This window comes from Haemaphysalis longicornis, unplaced genomic scaffold (genome assembly GCF_048455015.1).
Source record: "Haemaphysalis longicornis isolate Haplotype H1 unplaced genomic scaffold, Haemaphysalis longicornis Haplotype H1 scaffold_7, whole genome shotgun sequence".
NCBI lineage: Eukaryota > Metazoa > Arthropoda > Arachnida > Ixodida > Ixodidae > Haemaphysalis > Haemaphysalis longicornis.
Window position 1 is genome coordinate 128002396 of NW_027526422.1, and position 17139 is coordinate 128019534.

Sequence of the window (17139 nt, forward strand, 5' to 3'; positions counted from 1 at the left end):
ACGAAACGGCGCGGTATGCTGTCCGGCTCCTTCTGTGCGTTCCCCAGCCTCAAGTGTTGCGGAGAGAGAGTAGATCGACATATTTATTGTTCTCTAGAAGAGAGTTTTCATGGTGGCGTCCTTATTGCAGGAGTCCATTGGTACGGGCCGCGTTTTCTGCCCTCTACACCAACTTGCGCTGGACGTCGAAGAAAGACCTGTCCTCTATAACATTGCATACAACAGTGTATAAGGGTAAATAGACGTGAGCATCTTGAAAAATGAAGCGAACGAACAGCAACCGCTTAAAAAAGTAGTCACCTGTCGTCTCCAAAAACAGTAGACACCTTGTCGCTTAAAAGGCTTCTTCGAAGGAATATTTAGTTGTTGGATGGCATCCGCAAATCGATGCAAGGGGGCATTATTTCAGGCAGTGACAAAATGCATCGTTAGCACTTAGGTGTACATCCAATAGGCGACTGGACTCCCGTGCTTTTCACTTTCACTGGCTATAGTGTCAGTGTCACGTCTGAGAAACAAGTGACGCGATGCTGGAAATCACACAGCTAGCCGAGTGGCAGAGCGAATGGCAGAGTAGCGGGTGGCAAAGCAGGAAAGCACCTGCTGGGGAAACACAGCGGGAAGGGTGGGAAGGAGAGAGGAAAAGAGGTGCTAAACGCACTGCTCAACGTCCGAGCGGGTGAGCTTCAAAAATAAAACTCAAAAACAAGCACAGTAACGGGCTCTTCATTTGCTGCGGGAGTGATTGAGTTTTTCAGTCATGGTAGCCAGCTAAGTGTCCTGTGAGCGTCGTCAGTCGGAGCCACAACGCAGCCAACGCCGATCTCGAGCTGAACAAGACCTACAGAAACCTCGCGCATGGCGATCCCGGCAGGTATCGCTGAACAGGCTATCCCTAAGTGCAACGTTACCATAAATTTAACATCGTGTTCATCATGTCCAGACTGCCAAGTATCTGGGAAGTGTGCGGGCTACTCAAGTCCTCCACAAATACGTAGTGCTTCATGACGTATGTCAGGCCACAAGGTCATGACGTCTGATCCATGGGTCTTTTTAGCGATTGTAGCCTCCATGCGTCTAAGCTGGTTCGGTGAGAAGTACTCTTTCCAACCTCCAACCTCGGCTTTCCTGACGAAGCTGTGGCATTTGCTATCTCCTCCGTGAGCTACTTTCGACGAGACGTTAAGTTTTTTGAGACTTTGGTCGACTTCGGTGTTTTCGTGCCCCGCGAAGTTCAAAACCAAAATATCACGCATGCTATCTGGTGCACTCCTCTCGATGATGAGGTCGACCAGTTTCTGCCCGTCCTTGCGGTCGTTTTCCAGCATGTCTCCGTAGCGCTCCGCGATGAACCGAGCTAGTGTGAGCACTGTTCCCCGGGTGTCCTTTTTGAGTTCCTCATACGTTACGAAGAACATGTTCGGTTCGTTTTTCAGGGAGTAGCCAACCACCACGTGCTTGAAGTAGTCTCCGTAGCCCAAGTCGCCATCAAGGAAAGCCTCCAGGAAGTCGTCGAACGTGCCGTCTTCGAAGCGGTAGACGCTCAACTCTTTAACCTGCGGAAAAAAAGTTTGCAAAAGTTAATAAGGCAGATTTCGTTAGCAGTATAACATAGCCAGGCATCACGTATGCAAACAATGTATGCAGACAATGCAGACAGGCCTATTTGCGTCGACAACCTGCCGGTAGAGGACGACGGAGTGAACCGAAGGTTTCAAGCATCAAAACAAAGTACGGAGACAGTGCAGATAGCCCTATTTGCGTTACGCAACCCGTTGGTCGATGACGAAGAAGTGAAGTGGTTTCGGCCCGCCAGGTGCTTTCTCGATTGTTCTTGATTGTGCTACTTTACACAGACAACAGGCTTCCCATTCGCCCGCTAGACATCTTGGCTCAGTGGCTGCAGCTGTTCCTGGGGCGCTATGCCTACCGTGCACGATTGATTTTCCGCAGACTGTGCCTCTCCAACCTCCTGAAACTGCTCTCTACACGGACTGCATCAGAGGATGCGATTGTGGCCACACGCGCTGACATCAGCACTGAATGTATGGAGCAGGACATCAGCTCAATTTCTTCCGAGTCTTCGACCACCATGACGTACAAGTACACTACAGACAGCACACTGCCCTCCAGCGAGAAGTTTAAACTTGTTTTGCCTCCGAAATGACGCCGAGGATTTAAAAGATGTCTAGTAGTTGCGTCAAGCAGTGCAGCTCCAAGTGCCCCAAAGCATAGCCTTACGGTGATCCTAAAGCCACTGGATTAAATATTATTACGGTTCAACGCACTGTTGCTGAAAGAAAGCTTAGAAGGTAAGGCACCGGACGGGGTGTTGCAGCTACGACCAATATACAGGCTCAACCTCATGGCTATAGACACAAGTAATGCCGATGCCACCAAACGTCTCCTGCAAACAACAGCGATAGGGGATTTTCCCGTGCGTGCCTATGAGCCACGCCCAGAAAACTGTACTGTTGTAGTTATTAGGAGAGTACCCCAGGGCATCTCTGACATTGAAATACTTGAGAGCGTGGGGCAGAGAACACCACCACGATCGGCGCGACGCATGGGCACGTGAGACGTTATAACAATTTTTTTCACCACTTGCACGAGACCTGAATATCTTATCCTGGGATACACCCGATACCAGGTGTAGGACTATAAAGAAAAACCGGGGCAGGGCACCTGATGTCAGCGTTGCAGTCAAATCGCTGGAGCGTGCACGCGCAAGCTGCGCTGCCCACTCTGTATAGACGACCACAAGCTTAAGGCTTGTTATTCAACTGAGAAGCGCTGTCCAAACTGTGGCAGGACTCATGAGGGTGACTTCAAGTTTTGTTTAACGTTTCGACATGAGAGGAGCAGCTACAAGTACAAGCGCAAAATCAGAATGGATTACAAGGCAGCGAAGGTGGCGGTCTCACCCAACGCGCCGTGACACCAATAAAATTGACCACATCTTTCCGCGGGGGAAACCATGGGGTGATGCGACGCATCTGGGCGGTGCTTGTTACGGTTGCGCCGACCATCGCGGTAGCAGACCTGTTAGTCTCCATTCATATCACCGGTGGTCATCGGATGTCATCGGAGCGGCGGCGGTGGAGCGACTAAGCGGAGCGGCGCAGTTATCGCGTTTATATGCACCGAGCGTTAACGGTGAGGGGAATGCGAGAGAGTAGCGCATGCGCATGTGTTAACCGAGCGCTAACGCGTGCTGACGCACAGCTGGCATGGCGAGGGGAGCAAGCGCTAACGCAAGATGGCGCTGCGGTGAGAGCGGCGTTACCGCTCAGCTGGCGTGGCGAGGAGAATGGGGGAGAGGCGTGCGGACTACGGATGAATGGAGGGACAAGGGGAGTTAAAGAGATGCGTCGCATTTAAACGACCCAAGAGAGGCAAAGTCAGCAAACCGAATTTGACCTCTCTAAATTCCCGCCGCTACCACCGCAGACTTCTGATCAAGTTCCTCAAGCTCCAACCCCTCCCGCCACTCCTGCTGCCCCACGGCAGCGCACGTGGACACGTGCGAGCCAAGTCCGCATGATTCAGCAGAACGTGCAACCATCTACGAAATCTGGCTCGATAGTACTCTTACTTATTGACGCCGTACGGTCAGTTCTAGTACCGTTCACGTCTCCTGTTACTTCTGGCATTGTTACTTTACTTGACACTATTACCTCTTCCTTCGAACTGGCTGTAACATCTTGGGAGTGCGGTGACTGTACCGATGCAAACTCTTCGGAATAAGGCAACAGTACTACAGTGGAATGCCTGCGGTGTATCATCCCGGTTGTTTGACTTTAGGTAACTCATCAATAAGCACAGGTTCCCAGTCATCGCCATTTCAGTATCAAGGCTGCGTCGGGACACTCTATGTACAGGTCTTTGAGGAGTTCAGAAAACAGCAGAGTAGTACTCCTTGCATTTCGTAATCACCTAATTTTTTTAGCGCAAAATGTGGGGCCGGATCACTCAAATCAGTATGTCGCTTCAATGGTGAAGCTAAGTTAGGTTCCTTCCACTAAAATCACCGGATACATTGAACGTGAGCCGAGGTCAAAGCCTGGAAGCACAGGACCGGGGTAATTGGAGAATAATGGGAGAGGCCTTTGCCCTGCAGTAGGCGTAGATAGGCTGATGATGATGGTGATGATGATGAAGCCCTCTTGGACACTACACCACCGCTACACTTGCCGTCAGGGGGCTTCAGCGCGCACGATGAGCTTGGGGCAGTGCTAAGACTCCACCAAGGGAAAGTCGTCTGCTCGATGTGGCCAGCTAAGGAGGATTAGCAGTACTCAACAGTGGTTACCCCACGTTATTTTGGGACAGGGCTTAAAGTGTGCTAGATGTGACTAAGGTGCCCTCTTCTCCGCTGCTTTTGCATCCTGGTATGCAGACATTGAAAGCTTCGGCAGGGACCACATTCCGACGTACGCCATGATTGATGGAGTCCGCGGCGGTAGCATCAAGCGGCCACTGTCGACTGTAAAATGGACGAACTTCTCTTGCTTGCTAAGACAAAGCTGAAGCATTGTCTACGAACAAAAAGCTGGCGGAACCTATTTTCACGCCGAGTCACAGTCAACACGGCGGAGCTCAGTGCCAAAGGCGTGGTCACCAGTGGTTGGAGATTAATGGGCGCCTTCGCGCGATTCGCCGGAGAGGAAAGCGCCGTTATCATCAGATGCGATCACCAAACGCTATCACCAGATGACATTTGAGCTTCAAGGCATGCTCAGAAGCGCATTCAGAAGCGCAGGAATAAGCTTGCAAGACTGCGTTGGAAACAATGTTGTTGTAATGTTGATCCCTGGAAACCGGTGACTCGCATTTGCCAAGTTTTCCGCAGCCATAGAGCCAAACCGAGTCAAGCTCATCCGTTCTTATCAATAGCTCTCCATTGTGACGTCAGTGAACTGGACATAGCTGACAAATTTTGCGTCAAGGTTACAGCTCCCCGGAGCTCTGCATAATTCCAAAGGTCCTGACTGGTTGGCTGTCTAGTACGATTGCTACACTCATGGATGAATTCTTGAGTGTCCACTAGATAATAACAGCATTAGTGCCGTTAACACGCCTTCTTCGTCAGGTGTGTTAACTCAGCTTTGCGATATCTTGCCAGTAACGCCCTACGGCAACTGCTTGCGTTCTACAACGAGTCGTGCCAGACAGGCCGCATCGAAGCGAGCTGGAAAGTTGCTCGCCTTGTACCGGTCCTGAAACCTGGAAAACCGCCGACTGACATTACCTCTTGCCGCCCTATTGCTCTGCACAAATGCATAGGGAAGATATTCGAGAAAACGGGGCTGCAGCGACTCGTCTGGGATCTCTAGAAGCAGGGAGTGTATCCCCCAGAGATGTCAGGGTTCAGAGAAGGCAGAATAGCATCGAAAACGTCACTGATTTTTAGAGGGACAATCCTAGGCAAAAGGCTGCAAAAAATACCACAGTAGCTGTCTTCCTTGACATCAAGGTGGGTTTTGACAGCGCTGCGCATGAAGCTAGTAGAAGGGAAATGTTGTTCGTAGGCTACGAGGACGGATGTACACTTGGCTCTGTGACTACTTGCAGAATCGGCATGTCTCTATGACTACTAATACAGGCGATACAAGGCGGCAGAAGATCACACAGGGCGGCCCTCAAGGCAGCGTTCTATGTCCTGCCCTTTTGAGCATGACTGATCCGCATCACGAAAGTACCACCGAAGGGTGTGAACATGTCTCTCTATGCTGATGACATTTGTGTCTTGGGTTATTGAAAAAACCGGAGAAGTATACATTCCACACTGCGGAAAGCTCTTCTTGCAATTCAAAAGTTCCTCAGTGCCTGCGGTCTGCTCATTTCACCCGAAACGTGTGTCGCAGTTACCTTTACGAATCGTGATGTATCTCGCTATACTCTGGTCATAAATGATAAAGAAATACCGTACGCTAATAAATACAAATTTCTTGGAGTTTGATCGATCACTATCTTGCCGCCCCCCTCCTATCCGTCACCTCAGAGAACGCCTGCACTCATTTATGCACATTTTCCGTATGTTAACAGGAAAAACACGGGGCTGTTCAGTGTATTCACTACTGCGACTTTACAAGACACTCTTGCTTGGCCTACTGCCATGTAGCCACTCAATGCTGATTGGTTTGTCTAAGACACACTTCAAAGTGCTAACGAGTGCAGAGACTCACGTTTTACGCATCTTCCCGGGCCTTCCAAGGTGGACATCTACGGGTAAAAGTCTCTGAGAAGCAATACGCACGTCAGACGAGACACACCAAGCTCGAACGTTCCTTCGCACCAGCCTCCGTCACGTAACATTGTGTGCTTACCACCCTCTAGAACAGGTATCTTCCTCTCATGTGCGGAGGCTCCTACCAGCCAACTTTGAACGCCCTGGCAAGCCTAACTGTCTGCCAAGGAAGTTTGCACCGTGGGATATATGCGTCACCTTGTAGATGACTTCTTTGCCTATACATGTATAGGCAAAAAAATCATCTCTGCCTGATCCAGCCTTGCGGTACTCCACGCTGGAGCACATCAGCTCACGTTATCTTGTCCACGTAGGTTCGCGTATATACAGGCGAGTTCGTGAAGTCTGACAAGTGAGCTATTGGTGTAGATTCCATCGGTGGGACTGAATGTAAAAGAGAAACTCAGCCCCAAGACGTCGTCCGCATTCATTTAGTTCAGGGGTATACGGGCGGCACTTTTTTATATCACCAATAGTCCCGCTCAGCAATGTGTCTTTGTTGACTCACGGCCTGCCTTACAAGCACTGAAGCCATCCGCCCGCTGGAGCCAATTTTTGCGCCAGCTAAACACATTGCACACACTTGGGTTACGAGGTGGGCACCGAATTTCGCTTCAGCAGCTGCCAGGTCATCCCGGCATCCAGGGGAACGTCATCTGTGACGCAGCAACGAAAGAGGTGCACAATTTGCTCATGGCTGTTGGAATCCCGTATTCAAGCGGAGACGAAAGTACGGCCATCTCTGCACTGGGATGGAAACTGCAGCTGCCAGCATGACAGGGCCCTCTTTGGATACCCCTGCCTCTGAATGCGATTGACCCTCAGAGCAATTTCCAGTTTCCGCGAGGACTAACAAAGCAAACTGAGGGTGTTCTTCACCGACTACGCCTGAACGTTGCCTTCACTCGCAGTATTCGGTTCAAGGTAGGCTCCGCGGACTCGCCATCGTTCTCTGTGTGCTCTGTGAAAGAAAACATAGGTCATGTCTTGTTCTACTGCCCGCAGCATAAAACCCAACGAGAAACTGCGAAAAGAACTCTTGTACGACTGCACGCGGAAACTCTTTAGAACTGCATCACTTGCTCCATGGCAAAATCACGCGCACGCGGTGGGTGCAAGGGCAAAGTCTCTTTTAACTTTTTTTGTCTGACTCAGGATTACCCCAGGTTCTTTAGCCATCAGATCCTCAGAATATTTTTTTTCTCGTAATGCTGTGATTTTTTTACATTCCGAACTGATATCCTGTTCTTCTTCCGCTCATTCATTGTTACTACGTACTCCTTCCTCCTTTCTTTTCTTTTTTCGCCTCACTATATTCACCCCCACCTAAAGTAGCAAGCCTGGCCGTTTGTATGGCTAACCTCGTTAGCGTTAGAGCTTTCTCTCTCTCTCTCTCCCTCTCTCTCTCTCTCTCGCTTTTTGCGTCACCGAAGAGCGGCTGTTGAAGTTCTTGATAATTTATATTTCTCTTGTTGGATAAGTCGGAGTGAAACACGGCCCCATATCCGCGTGACCAGACATAGCGGGCCGATGCTGTCGGTAAACCCAGTCTCACGGACCATTAACTTAATCGCGCAGTTCATTTTCGGTGCAGCTGCCTCGCGGGTGATTTATTGTATAGCGGTTGACTAAGGGGTGTATGCTCGCGTAAAGAGCGTATTTTGCCATGAGGAAATGAAACACAGCATTGGCAATGGAGGTCATTGCCCGCGTATTCATCGCCTCGTGGTCGCCGTCAACGCTTGCCGCTTCGTCGTCTTCTGTGTATCGCTAAATCTTCCCCTCACCACTCTAATAGCACCAGTAGATAATCCAGCGGAACTAAATTCAGGTACCCAACTGAGGGACACTACGTAGCAAAAATCAGTGCTTATGCATTCTCCCACCGTAAGCCAAGGCTGAGATGCCCTCATAGTTTATTTTAAATTCATTAAAGGTTCCAATAAGGTTTTCGTGACTGCCTGAAAATTAATGGTTATCTTATTTTGTTTTTAATTATAGAGCGATTGTGTACATGTCGCGGCAAAAGAGAAACAAATCGGGGCGATATATGCTGAGAATTCTTCTGGAGAAACTCCAAGCGTTTGCGCACGGAAACTAGGTTGTAGGGCAGTTAGAGGTGGGGAAAAGAGATTGGCTGGGGTTATAGAAGACGTAGCCACACTTTCGCACCTGGCGACACTGGTAAGAAAGAATGACGCTTCGGAGGGATCGAAGAGTCTCTCTCGTAGCAGAGCGCACGCGCAGTGAGCTACCGCGTGAAGCAGAGCTCAAGATGCAACGGTACTAACGTGTTATCGCTTTCGTTATCAATTATTTCTTGCGCGAACGATAGTCCACGTGGGCAATCAATGCCGCCGTCCATCCGTGAACATAGAGCAAAGGAAGAACAGAGAACAACAGGGCGCGTCAGAGACGTATGGCCAGCCGAGATAGCTTATGTTGCACTCGCTCGAGATTCAACGCCTTCTCTCTTCCTCCCGACTTATACGCACTGGTTGTCTGGCTTCCCAGTGTAAAAGTGAGGGGGAAGTGAGAGCCACTCCTAGTCAGCGCAAAAGAGGAAGAAATTAAAAAAACGAGGCATGAAAATTCTGATACTGGTGAACCAAGAAAATAGCGACAGGCCGCCAACACCGTTGATAAAGCGAGCAAATGTGACCAGTATTACCGTTAGGAGGCAAAGGACCCTTCGCAAGGTGCGCAGGAAGCATGCAAGAAACTCCGCGTTGCTTGCTTCCTCTAAGTCGACAAATCAATCCTTCATTATATATCGTTAGCTAGAACCGACACACAGATTCCTACATCGGGACCTTTTGGTGCACACCGACCCGTCGCATTCTTTTCCTCTACTGTCCCCTACGTGTCGCGCGGAACACACTGTGTCGCTTGCTGTGTGAGTGCCCGCTCAATTTCATATCAATTACCCCAACTCTCACCCGTGGAGTAGCCTTTCGGCCGCTCTGGGGGCCACCATACCCGAGAAGTACTTACGGAAAAAGCCCCGAGGCCGCAGGGACGCTCTTTGCCCCATCCATTTCTCCACCCTCCGAACTGAGGAAAATAAAGTGCTTTTCTCTCCCCCTGCGGAGAAGATCTTAGGCTTCCTGGGAACTCTCAGCAGTAAATGAACTTGGCGACGGCTCCGTTACCTTATAGACAGCTCTTATTCTCGAACCGCCCACAATATTAGGCCTTCAGCTCATAAAAAGCGGTGATCTATTTCCGCGTGCACTTATACATTGCATACGTGTCGACTTCTTTGACCATTTCTCTACTACTCCTACCTTGCCCACCCTAGCATATACTGGACAACTCGACCTCACTCAAGAGACACCCTCTACTTCGAGACCTTGAACAAGCACTTACGAAACTCACTCGCAATGCGATCCCAGGAAGAAACACCTCACCAATCGCCCCCCCCCCGTAATCTCGATCAAGACACTTAAGACTGTCCTTAATCTGTTCATTGATACCTGGGCAGAAATAACCCCAAACACACCAGGCACTAGGACATCGCCCGTATTCCTGAACGCCCAAATATCAACCTCCACAACAACCCTTAGGCTGATCCCGTCGGTGTTAAATCTTGTGTGGGAAGATCTTTGAGAACGAAGTTCACTAATCCTTTACCACTTACCGTGAGACTCGAATCCTCTACCCCTCACCATGTTTTGTTTCCGACATATATTCTCAAACCACGAATGAGAGACAGAGAGGAAAACTTAATCGAGATTGAAGCTAGACCGCAGCGTCTCCCACTGCTCTGGGGGATGGAGAGGGGGCGTAGAGGTGCTTGGTTGGAATTTGGTCGCACTCTAGGACAATGTGTCTGAGTGGGCCTGGTTACGCGGAGAATTTGCATTGATTTTCTGACTGATAAGAAAAGAGGAGATGTTCGACTCAACTGAAAGAGCAGGTCATGGGCCACCTAAGCTAATCCACGCCCAGAGCGATCGGCAGTCTGAATATGTCACCCACTGTGGTATCCTGGAACACAGTAGTGCCGCATACTGCGAATTCTGGACTCACAATTACGTAAAAGCCTTCCTGTCAAACACAACGGTGGAAGTCAACATGGGGCCGCTCCGGTGCCCTACCTTAAACACTTCAGCCAAGGATGCACCCCAAGGCGCAGTTATTTTTTCCTTCCCTTCCACATCTCTTTGTTCCGATTCACCTAGAAACAGGACCCTGTATCTTACATCCACCCCACGCATTCTACGAGGATGACTTCATTCCATGGGCAAACACTGACTCGAAGGGAGATCAAGAAGTCATCTTCAGCAGGAGGTGGATGAAACACAATCTTGCCGGCAGCATCGAGACTTCACATTCCAACCTTATAATCTGGCTCCCTTGGAGCTTAATGTATGCACCAGGGGTCGTGCTGCCGCACTAACACCTTATCCTTAAACGTACATCGATTGTCTTCAAATTCCCAAAGTAATTACCCTTCGGATACTCAGCGTTACATTCTGTCGCGATGGGTCAGGCAGTGCCCTAGCTCCAAGCGAGTCGTACCCGACTGAATTACATAATTCACAGAATCCGGGGCCAGAAACACGGGCTTCACCTGAAAACTCGTGCAAAGCGTGTTGCACGGCACATAAAGCTACGGCACCCGTTTCGCGCCCCCAAGCCAAAGGACACAGAAGATTTGATGTACTCATTTCTAACGTGTGCAAGATAGCCCTTGTCCTACCAGCGTATACATCTAACGAAAAATATGAAATAGGAATGCATACGAACTTTCGTTGTCTTATCGAAGCTCAAACAACCTCCCACCTCCGAAGCCTCACACTCATCCCGCGAGCAAGGAAAGTCTCGCCCGATATCGGACGACCTCGTATCAATCCGCGGGTGGTCTTCAACCCGCAGATTGATACGATTGATTAATCGAAAGTACGGTGTTGCGTTGGCGTGGGACCAATACCCAAGCGCATGAACCATACCTGCAGGGCGCGGAGATCCCCGTGTCCACCACGTCAGCAAACTTTACACAAAAATGACCAGCAGGCCTGCCATACCATTTTGCATAGTACTAGAACTCGCCATGCACCACTGTAATCGCCCTCAGTGCGCAAGAAGAGATGGACACGGCGGTATCTACCTTAAAATCTCCCTAGACATGGCTGAGGCTCTTGCCGTAGCTCACGTTTTGACAACGTACGGAACCCAGCCCTACATCAACATTATGACGGATTAATAGTGTGCGTGCCGCCTCCCCCAAACAGGTCTGGCACCAGCTTAAGCTCTTAAGCTAGTAACACTTCCTGAAGATCGCATCACGAAACGGAGTCCCCTCAGAATGGCTTTGCAAGGTATGAGCAAGCACACGCTGCAGCACGCGACCTACACTACACAGGTTGAGCAATTTTGATGAGCCAGCTTAATTTTCCTAGCCTATCACACTTTTACACTTCACCTTGCATTCTAATTTGATGCATCCAAGGATTACTTGATATAGGTTGAGACTTGCTAAAAATGTACAATCTTACTCAAACTCGCTTGATCAACTCGAACAAACTATGTCCGTGTTTCCGTAGCTCTAGGTAAATGAGTACATACGTGTTTCGCGCTCCGTGGGGCAAAATCTGAATCCCCTTGCAGCTTATTTTTATTTGCCATAGTTGGTAGGTTTTATTATTGTTTTAAACTACACTGAAAGAGTAAGGCTTGCTGTTAGCATCCAGACCACTGCGATGCTCGTTAGACATTTCTCGTTCCCTCAGTACAGCACGTAGACAATATATATTAACAAAATAGTAAGGTGGTGGGCAGCCCTACCTCTTACCTGGTGATAGAGGGACACACAGCAGTCCCAAGGGTTCCGTGCCACGTAGACGTACTTGGCTTCGGGGTTCATATTTTGCTTGCGTAGTGGCAAATGTGTGAGCAAAGTGCGTACAGGGTTTCTGGGTTGGTAGCTCCTGGGCCCCGGAAGGTACTCAAGGGATGGGCAGTTTATCATGAAGTCTTCGTAACTCTCGAGAGGTTTGCCATTTCTGAGTATGAGCTGAGTAATGTACTGGACCCAGTGGGTTCCGCACTTCCCGTAGCTCACCTGGAAGAGCTCGCCCTTTTGAGGAACGTAGTCAAGACCTTCTCTGAGCAAGTACGGCGTAGCTAGCGGACAGCGGGGTACACCGTCGACGACTTGGTAGTAGGGCTTCGGACGGGCTGGAGTCACTTCTTTCCTGTTTACCGAGGCTTGCGAGCGAGCTTGCGAACTGGGGATGAGGTGGAGCGCCGGTTGCATTTCGAGTGAGAGCTCCCCGAATCTCTCGGAGGGACCCTGAACACTTATCAACTTTACCCAATATAAGAAATGCTTTCAGAACTAGTGCCTCCAATACTTCGATTAGAGGGTTACAAAGTACTTCAGCCACATATTACTGCACTGCACCCTTTGGGTAACTTTAAAACTTGCTGTGAAGATACTGTAGCGGCGAAGCGGGTGCTAGAAAATGTGCCTGCCAAACACTATTCCCATGTATATCGAGGTATCTCGCAAACAGCGGATATAGGTAGCTTTAGAAAAGCAGAGGAGAGAGAGAGAGAGAGAGAGAGAGAGAGAGAGAGAGAGAGAGAGAGAGAGAGAGAGAGAGAGAGAGAGAGAGAGAGAGAGAGAGAGAGAGTGAGAGAGAGAAACGCATGAACCCTTTGTTTTGCACAAAAAATGGGGCCTTTGCGGTTTGAAGGATAGAAAACGTCCTTATTCAAAAACGAGGGCTTATTGAGTGCGCAGACTTGACGCTTCAGTTTTGGTTCACACGTGCCACCATCAGTGTAGTTTTCTAGCTTTTTCGTAGTTGGTGGGCGCCGTAAAAAAGCATTTTCCTGTGGGGCCCTTAGGTACGCTCATGCATCAAAATATGCTCAACATGTGCACAGTAGGCGCCACTTGTGGTGCCACTTCTTTCGTGGACCCCATTTCGAAACAGTCACAGTAGGTCGCGACACAGCTTTTACGCCCGTTATATGTGTCAACACACAGCTCGAAAGACAAGTGTTTTTAGGACTTCCGTGCAGCTTACAAAGGATGTTTTCTACATTTATAAAGTTTAACATCAGGTTACCTAAGAAGAACGCAACCCGACTGGGGTGTATGACACCTCAATCACTTTATTTTTTTAAGGGCATTACAATAGTGGCTTGTGTGGGAGAGATAAACTTTATTTGGGCCAGGCTCTGTTACGGTTTGCTCATTCGATATTAAAGCGCTTCTCACAGAGTACAAGGCACGTAATTCCTGCAGTTCCCAAGCGCGATGAAGCAGACTGGGCGGTTAGTTACGGGTCAATGACTTTAAAATGAAAATTGGAGCAGAAACGATGTACTATGAAGACAGGAACGTGGGAGTGCCGTGTTTCTGAAAAGAGCACTTGGTTCAAACAAAAACGTCATTTTCAATCAAGAAAATGTAACTGCACAGGATTATTAAACAATTGTGGAAGCCAGTTGTATTCCGAGGTGTAATTGCAACCCGGAACAAGTTGGAGCGAAGAAAAAAGACCAGAACAAAGCCGACGAAGACGAAACTGCAACGCACACAGACGCTGCAACGGGGAAACTTGTGGTATTTAGAGGGATTGTTAAAGCTCGGTATAAAGATCACTAAAGTATTGTGAGCATCACACACTAAACTTTTTTGTACCGTTTTTGGCCGAAAAAAGTGTAAAAATCTTGTCCGATGGTACACACCTTGAAAAGGTGTTTTGACTAAAGAAGGGTCCGAAGATGAAAAAAGGGCGTGCTTGTGAACGCTGTATAATAAGGATGTAAGGTGGCTTCACATCCTAAAATAAGGGTGTGGCCAAAGCAGCTACGCCTGGAAATGTGGCTCGGCTGAGCACGCAGAACGACATACAGACGAAGTCACACTTGGACCACAAATGAATCGTGGCAAGAAAAACAACGAAATTTAAGGGACAGCAAAGATATACGTATTTACTTTACAAATACATCTCCTGCTTTGTCTTTCACAGCCAGCAGAACAAAGTCCTCTGATAGAAAAGGTGGGCTTGTCGGAAAAATAAAATTCTTTAGTGCTAATTTCGGACCTACGCATTTCAATGTCAGGATACACAAGTAAGTTTGCGGATTAGCAAAAAAGAACTTTTGAATCCAGGGTGGGCAGAGTGGACCAGTGTGTTCAATTAGTCATTGAATTTTATTAACGACCAAACTTCTATGTCACACCCTTTCAACAACCTCAAAAAAGGGTGTTCGTTTTTTCACTACCCTATTACTACATGTAAAACGGTGTTGTCACGACAAAAACAGTCGTGACCACCTTGAAGCAGTTTTCACAGCTTTTTGAGAGGACTAGAAGGGAGTAAGTGAAGTGTGTGCATTCCAGGTACTCATTTTTCAATAGCTCCAAAAACACCTGTTTGATTGATAAGAGCAAATGATAATAAGCTGTGCAATTGTCTTGTTATTCTAAGTGATATATTACAATTGTTAGTCTCATCAGCACAAAAAGGGAGAGAGAGTTCAGGCGGCTAACACTGATTGGTGCGTTGGATAGTTATCGCGTACAAACTGTTAATAGCATTTACAATCAATTTATCCAGATATCTAGGAAGCGATACTGCTTCAACATGAGGTTTACGAGGGTGTATGTGAAATTTTGTACGAGTGGGGGGATGTTTTGTACCTCACAGTGTTTAGGGCGGTATGAATGGGCATACTTTATTTACATCATAACACCCATTTCACACCCTTTAAACACCCAACAAAAGTTGAGGGTGTTCAGTAAGTGTAATTGCACCCACAACCAAGAAAAGGTTGTTTCAAAACAAAAAAAAAAAGTGTACAACACAATTTTGCAACATCATGGTGTAGCCAGAGGACGTGCATACAAGTGCTGGGACAAGAAAACAAGGTGTAACCACCTCGCAACACTTTCCCTGTTTTTGGAATGGATTAGAGCATCAAGAAGTTTAGTGTGTGCAATCAGGACATTATTTGTCTATACCTTTCAACTCAAACTCTTTCGCATTGATAGGAGCCAACCACACATATCTGCGGTAGATTGATAGGATCAAACCGCTACACCTGTCGGTGCACACTCAGTCAGTTTCTGAGCGCGCACCAAACGAGCAATGTAAGTTATACCGTCTCCTCTGGCGGCGCTGTTGGCTAGAGATAAGCGTCCGTCTCTCGAACGACAGAAAATACCCCGTCCAGTGTAACAGTGCTGGGGCGGAACAAATGGCACAATAGAATGCTTATGTAACATATATTCTCCCTGAACGAAAAGCATGTACCACAATATCATTCAATGGAACTGTAGAGGTCCTAAAACATCTGGACGATGTATGCGAAATCTATACCTATTATATGAGGCGCCCTAGTGACTCATCATCGACGCGCAGCCAAAACTGCTGCACCTAGAGGCTTGAAACTTCGGGAATAAATTTCTGTCCTGGCTTAGGGGCTCACTAATGCAGGATTTCCGGAAATTATAGCACTAAGAGAGGACAAAGGGCGAATTGTATTTTCGCATATTTCTGATTATCTTCCTCACCCGTTCATGTATAGAAGGTATTTCTGGTGATGTATTAAGACCGGAAAACTCTCTAAAACTCGTTTTACGATTTTGTCTGTCCTAGCTCAAATAATGCGAATCTGTATTTCGGAGTAAACTCAGAGATCTTAAAGATTCTCTAAAGGATGCTTGATTTATGCATTAAATTGATATTTCCTGGCAAATGTTACTCAATGAAATGAGCAAAACCAAAGTTACGGATTGCGCCTCGCGATGAAGCAAAAGGGTAGAAAATGATTTTTTTAAATTGCACCCATGGCAGGCCGAAACGGTGTAACATTTGATGTGAACGCCAAGCCAAATTGGTGGTTGTAGCACTTCAAATTTGATGCGAACATTCCTATTGCTGTGTAGAGCTCAATATGGCTACACTAAAAAAAATTACACTCCTGATAGACCGATTCGCAAATTTTTATTTTTATTGCAGGCTGGTTGAGATATTGACCACGGTTTACTTGAAGTAAAGAACCAATACAAATGTGTGAAAACTCTTTTACCAGATTTTTTCATAACTGCCATGTAATACGCAGAATATGAATTTTCGCAAATTACCCATTTTGACTATTTCTTAAATAAGTATTTATCCCATTTCTATATCCGATTTGTTTTTGGTTAGTAATGATACCCATAAGATGGAACAAAATACAATTGCAGTAATTTATCCTCACAAGCGTTTGAAGAGACTAGCAGCATAAAAAAAATTACAGGCCCCTCAAAGTGGAATTCAGCTTCATTTCCCCTCGGTGCAAAGCGCTCACGATCCACACGTCTCCCGTAGTAGGCCGTGTTATTTATTATAAAGCTGTGATTGATTGATATTCTTCACACTTGCCAGATAATACTTCCCATGAGTAAGTAGTCCTTCAATCACACCATCTTGCTACAATATGTTTCTGGATAGTTCGAATAAAGCACGAGTTCCAGCCATTTTTTATAACCACTCGGTTCCTCTTGGAGTCCACGTTTTGACCGCAGGTGGAAGTTCCTAAATAAGTCTAACAGAACGATGAACTCCCTAATTATGACTATTAAAAGATATCTCAACAACCGTTATACCCATTCGTGAAATTCGCATTGTGGCCCACCCGCGTATGACCCAGTACCACTGCTGTTAGTTATGCATAAATATCAGTCCCATATTCTGTGCCTTCAGGAGTCATTTATTCTAGCATAAACAAACTTCCTTGCACAGTACACTATGTTTAGGAAAGACAGACAGCTGTATTTGTCATGGGAGGGGTAGCAACAGTAGTACAAAATAATTTTCCCCTCAGTATCTTCCTATAGTTACAAGCCTTTGCAATTGCTGTCAGGGCAATCATTTTTTTGG

The 17139-nt window shown here is 47.5% G+C and overlaps 1 protein-coding gene across 1 annotated transcript; it reads right to left on the minus strand.

Moving 5' to 3' along the window:
• Positions 1 to 971: 971 nt before the first annotated feature.
• Positions 972 to 12119, minus strand: LOC144146525 (sulfotransferase ssu-1-like). The gene is made up of 2 exons (XM_077678468.1): positions 12048 to 12119; positions 972 to 1556 (listed from the first exon to the last, which is right to left on the minus strand). The coding sequence occupies exons 1-2, from the start codon at positions 12117 to 12119 to the stop codon at positions 972 to 974; spliced, it is 657 nt and encodes a 218-aa protein (XP_077534594.1).
• Positions 12120 to 17139: the final 5020 nt, after the last annotated feature.